This window comes from Vespa velutina, chromosome 2 (assembly GCF_912470025.1).
Source record: "Vespa velutina chromosome 2, iVesVel2.1, whole genome shotgun sequence".
NCBI lineage: Eukaryota > Metazoa > Arthropoda > Insecta > Hymenoptera > Vespidae > Vespa > Vespa velutina.
In genome coordinates this window covers 14,093,892-14,099,633 of record NC_062189.1, presented here as the reverse complement: position 1 = coordinate 14,099,633, position 5,742 = coordinate 14,093,892, and the positions used below count along the sequence as shown (strand labels likewise).

The 5,742-nt window shown below is 30.8% G+C and overlaps 1 protein-coding gene across 2 annotated transcripts; it reads right to left on the bottom strand.

The window, feature by feature from the left end:
- Window positions 1-265: 265 nt before the first annotated feature.
- On the bottom strand, window positions 266-5,656 carry LOC124947050 (aminopeptidase N-like). Of its 2 annotated transcripts, none has more exons than XM_047488650.1 (12): window positions 5,304-5,656; window positions 4,001-4,430; window positions 3,407-3,865; window positions 3,125-3,308; window positions 2,889-3,048; window positions 2,726-2,807; window positions 2,233-2,633; window positions 1,881-2,158; window positions 1,587-1,777; window positions 1,223-1,525; window positions 1,083-1,152; window positions 266-997 (listed from the first exon to the last, which is right to left on the bottom strand). In XM_047488650.1, exons 2-12 carry the CDS (start codon window positions 4,420-4,422, stop codon window positions 812-814), a joined length of 2,736 nt encoding a protein of 911 aa, XP_047344606.1. In that variant the 5' UTR covers window positions 4,423-4,430; window positions 5,304-5,656; the 3' UTR covers window positions 266-811. The 2 variants fall into 2 exon arrangements, with proteins under 2 accessions (XP_047344606.1, XP_047344605.1); XM_047488649.1 differs by having other exon boundaries at window positions 5,308-5,632.
- Between the last annotated feature and the right edge of the window lie 86 nt (window positions 5,657-5,742).

The following is a 5,742-nucleotide window of genomic DNA, read 5'->3' as shown; positions in this document are numbered from 1 at the left end:
TTTTTCAATATTCTATTACCATACATGAGCAAGCGAAAAAAAAAATATATATATATATATATATATATTTATTATTTTTTATTTAAAGCAAGCAATAATCGCAAATATTTGTTCATATAACAAATTTAATTTTTCCTTAGGAGAATCAAATAAAATTCCGATCTATCTAGGACTTTCAGTTATCAAATATGATCGACTTTTCCAAGACGTTTAACTTCCGTTTCTATGGAACGAATTTTTTTTATCGAATGAATTATTTGCGGTATAATCTAAAATGATTCGCTTATATTAGTAAATAAATAGTTTGTACAAAATATCTCTTGAGGTAGTTCATTGTTACAAAGCATACGTATAATTCTATATTGTGCAGTGACTATTTGAAAAAAGAATTAATTGATCAATTAAAATTTGGAAAAATCACAAGGCAAAAATTTGCATGTTACAAATTTCATCAATCTGTGCAATATTTCTGTAAATATTTTGACGTATTTTATCATGCACTTAAGACATAAGTCGAATAATATCACAAGACTATTTAAACTGTTTGGAAAGATAATATGTTTCATATTTTTATATTTTGATTTTTGCTTTATATCTTATCGAAAATTTCTTTCCGATAAATGTTATCCGCTTTCGTTACCGAGAGATTTCAGATACTTTCAACATTTTTTCACATTGTCTGTGTACCTAGCTATTACCAAAGAAAAACATTTATCGTTTAAAAAATTAAAGATAACGACAAAATAGGAAAATTGTGAACTGTAATGTCTTTGAACATATATATTTCAAAATGTATTTTAAAATTTGTATTTCATATGTTTTGTACATTCGTAAAATGCAAATTTTCTAATTTTTCATCGACATTTTGTAATGAACTTTGCATCTTCATCCACTTAAAAATTTCAGATGTATGTTCCTCCGCTTTTTTCAAAAACGTTTCCACATCGTCTATGCTTCGCTTTCCGTTCAGTCTGTTCGCTTTCATAAACAATTTTACCTATATTACGAATGTATATAATAATATTATTAAATTAATTACTTTCTCATAATGATAAATTCAATATGCCTATAATGAACCGAACCTTGTGAAATTGATCCCAAGAAGTAATTTCACCCACGACATCATCAATTATCTCATCTGCATCTTCGATTCTATAAAATATCAAATGGAAAAGATAAATATAAAAATGATATTATCAATTTGTGAAAAAAACTTGATTACCTTGCACTTATCTTTTTCCAATTATCTACAATAAAATCTATGGTGGTGTTTACGTTCTTAACACTCGTGTACATGACAGAACGGTAAACCTCTACTCGATCGTCCTTCGAAATCGGTGAATCATCAGTTAACGTTAATTTTAATAGCTTCTCGACTAACACAGGATCTTCGATACTACATAAGTAGCGAAACGTTGGAAAGCTTGGATTATTCTTATACCTCTTAAGAAATTTATTAAATAGTATTTCGTCAGCTTCTCTCATCCCATTAGTAAATACCCATGTATTTAAATTAGAAGGTATACTGAAAGAAATATATTTGATATTCCTTCATAGTAACTACTTAAGTTATAAACTATACGTACGGATTTGAATCTGGATCCTCTATATATGCGATCAATTTCGCATTCGCAACTTTCCTACATTCCAAATGTCCAAGATCGCTGGCCAATTGAAGAACTTCGACTCTTTTTAATTTCGTTAAGTGATCATCGTTTGGATTTTCATCATAACCAACATTCCGTAAAAGACCATCGATCAATTCTAGAGCGTAAGGCTACGAATAAAAATAATTTAATGCTATTTCTATCGTTGTGTAGATAATTAACTATCATTATGTACTTCCAAAGGATAATGATTCTGCGTTTATATCGCTGTACCTTAAGGAAGACAGCACTTTTTGGAAATGTGAAATAATCTTGAAACGTTCGAAAAGCTCTAAATGCTGAATACCACGGTATATAATCCGTTTCACGTGACAAATATTTTATAATTTCCAAGAAAATAATTGGATTTAAACGTTTCGTTCGAACCATATAACATGAGTCATCGATAATCTGTGCACGATTCAAAGGGTGAATTTTTATGTAATTTTCCGAATCCAAATACTCAGCGATTTTCTTCCAATTATCCTTGTCGTAATTAACTCGATAATAGCCTATTGTTAAAAATCGCGTCTCGATAAATTTCTTTACCCACAATTTTTTCGAATTTTAACGAATTTATTCGTACCCGTTTGTTGTACATTAAGAATGAACCAATCGTTCGCATTAACATTATCGATCGTCAAATTCTCATCTTTTGGCTTTAACCAATGCGTTGGTAAAGTTGAGGAATAATTTGCTTCGCTTCTGCTTGTATAATTGATGGGTATCCACCACTTTGCATTATCGTCATTATCATCATCGTTATCATCAACTTCATCATCTTCCTCGTCGTCACTATTAAATTGTTTAAAACGTTCTTGTGTTACAATTATTACACCAGTATTACAATCTCGTTTTGCCGTCACAAGAGGATATCCTTTTTGTTTTACCCATGTATCCATCATTTCTTTGATATTAATTTTTTCCGGTTTCATCGTTTCCTCGAATATTTTCCACAATTGATCAGGTGTGGATGTATCGTACTGGCTAAAAAAAAATTTGTTTAATTTTAAAGAAGAGGAAATCTTGAAATAAGGCCGTTAAAAAATGCGTTTGCATTTAAAATATTTGACACTGACAATGTATTGAGATAGGTTACGATTCCTTTATGAAAGATTTCTTCGGAAAGACAGTGAGAGAGCATACGTAAAATACATGATCCTGTAAAATATTTTATTGTAAAATAAAATATATTTTAAAAGGAAAATTATTCTTTTATTATTTTAAAATCGTATTCATTACCTTTACGACAAGCAATAGCATGTACGCCCAAATAAGGCTCTTGGTAAATACATTTGAATGATTTTTTATGTTGTACAAATGAATAAAAATCTCCGAAAAGTGCACATGCTTGTTGAACAGCCACTACAAATATATCTAACACTCTCGACTCTTGATATATCTAATAGCGAGTACGTGTACAAATATTAGTTTAATTTACGGATAAAAGTAGGATAAGTTATTCTGTATATTTGTACCTTATCAACAAAGTAATACTGAAAATATTGAGCAAAAGCTTCATTTAACCATAAATGATCCCACCAGGAAGGACCGACTAGATTTCCAAACCATTGATGAACTAAATCGTGTGCTATAAGTCTGGTTACGGTTTCTACATTATACGTATCCGAAGGATCCTCCACATACGTTACATCGCTTTCGCTGATATATTTAAAAAATATAGTATATAGTGTATATTATCATTCGAATGAATCTAAGATAAAGTAATTACGGAAATAAAGTCTAATAAAAATTATTACTTGTAGACGATAAGACCCCAATTTTCTGAAGATACACTTGAATGATTGGAAATCAATACGTGATCTATCTTTGGTATTGGTTTGATAATACCGGTGTAATTTTCAAGTTGAATTTTTGTCTTTTCCGTTACTTCATGAATCAGTTTGGCAACTTGAGAACAATTTTTTCTACACCAAACGTTAACCGTACCATCGTGATTAGAAATGCATGTACTATCGTGTGGTAATAAAACGATACCTAACAAGTACGTGGACATAATCGGCGTTTTTTGAAAATGTGTCCATATATTTCCCTCTTTGTCGATCAGTGATCGTTCTTTGATTGGCATATTCGAAAGAACGATGTATAATGCTTGATGCTTTATGGAAATGGAAAACGTTGCTTTCATATCAGGTTCATCAAAGCAGGGAAAAGCACGACGTGCAAAGATCGTCTTAAAATTCGTCACAGCATATCGTCTAAAAGATTTTATTTTTAATAAGTATCTCATTCTCTCTAATCTATTTCTGTTTCGTCGGTTTTCTCCTTAAGATATCAAGATAACAAGATAAGAGATAAAGATTATTTTAAGAATTATGAAATTTTTTACGTACGTGCAACTATCTTGTCTTTCAGTACAAACTCTCCTATTAAAACCGTGATTATCATTGTCGATAAAGCCGTTAAACTTGAAATGAAGCTTGTAACAATCTGGTTGTAAAGCATTTGTAAAACGAACTATGAAAAATTCTTTTTCATCGACGTAATCTTGCTCTATCGGAAATAAACGTTCGTTTTTAGAATTTGTCAACATCGTCGTAGTTTTGTCTACGACGATTTGTTTACAATGCAATGTTATATCGAACGTTGATTTCCGAACTTCAAGATCAATACATATTTCGCCATCAAAGATTGAAAAGGTTGATGTCAACTTGATATTATAATGCGTCGGCCGTACGGCATCCGGCAGACGATAATTAATTTTCTCCGGCTTGTATCGATTGGCTTTCTGATTATCATCATCAACTGTAAACATCGTGACAGCTGTAAATAAGATAATAAAATTTGCGAGGATTTCCATTAAATTGGCGATATTTATTATAAAAAGAATAATTGACATTCATTTCTCAGTAATTTATTTCTTACTGCGAACTTGTGCGATTAGATTCTTATCCAATTCCATGAATCGAAAGGAGTAATTATCGGAGATTTATTTTTTTGATAATCGATTATATATAAGTTATTTTCAAATTCAAATATATTACTGATTTGATCTTTCACGAATAGAAAAGATTAAGAAGGAGTAATTAAAGTAACATATAGCATGGGCAAGAAACTTTGCCACGCGGTCTCAATCCATTTTCCTACTATTTAAATTTACACAGCCATTATTTTAAGCTTAAAAATAAAAGTCGTGTAGTATATGAGACATAGCAATATCAAATAGTGTAAACGATCGTTTTCTCCTATTTTACCGGAGCAAGTAAGTGGGAGCGTGGGCCATCTAATTGCCCACCTATGACGTATAGCTTTTAATTTTTACCCTTATCTAGAAAATACATATACGAATGAAAACTTGAAATTTTGAAGTGTTGAAAAAAGTCCCAACGTCACAAAATCGAATTAAAAAAAAAAAAAAAAAAAAAAAAAAAAAAAAAATATGCTATTAGATAATTGACTGATCTCGAAAGAAATTTTCTTGCAATTTCGATTTATCATAAAAAAATTGTTTCGAATCGTTATATTAAACAAATTTTCATGGAATAATTCAAGTATATCTAATTATCATATGATATCTATAATATCTAATTAAATTGAGATAGAGAAGGGTATTCTGTTCCTAAAAGATCGATAATAAATGCAGCGTGGTTATCTTTTTTAAATGAGATAAAGCACTTGTCATCATGCGTCACCTACCTACCTTTCTTGGGCGTTCTCGCTTTTATACGACGCACTATACACCTCTCGAGTAATTATTTTGATATTATAATTTTTAAAAGGAAAAAAGGAAAAAGGTTTATGGTAAGTAGATAGATGATGAAGAAATAAGAGGACCAGAAAGTTAAGAAGCACACACAACACGCGTCAACATAAAGTCCGTAGAAATCTCGTTCGATCGCTATGACGACATTATCACATGCATAACGAAACTTCCCGAGCATTACCGACTATTCACGATCATGAATGCTTCTTTCATTCATTGCTACATGTAGCTTACCATTCACTTCTTCCTCATTTCTCTCTTTTTACCACATACTCTCTTGCCCTTTCTTTCTCTCCCATTCTCTTTTTTTTTTACTCAGTAAAGACGCATGGTTGACTCATCGATGCATCATATCTACCATTTCTACGTTTA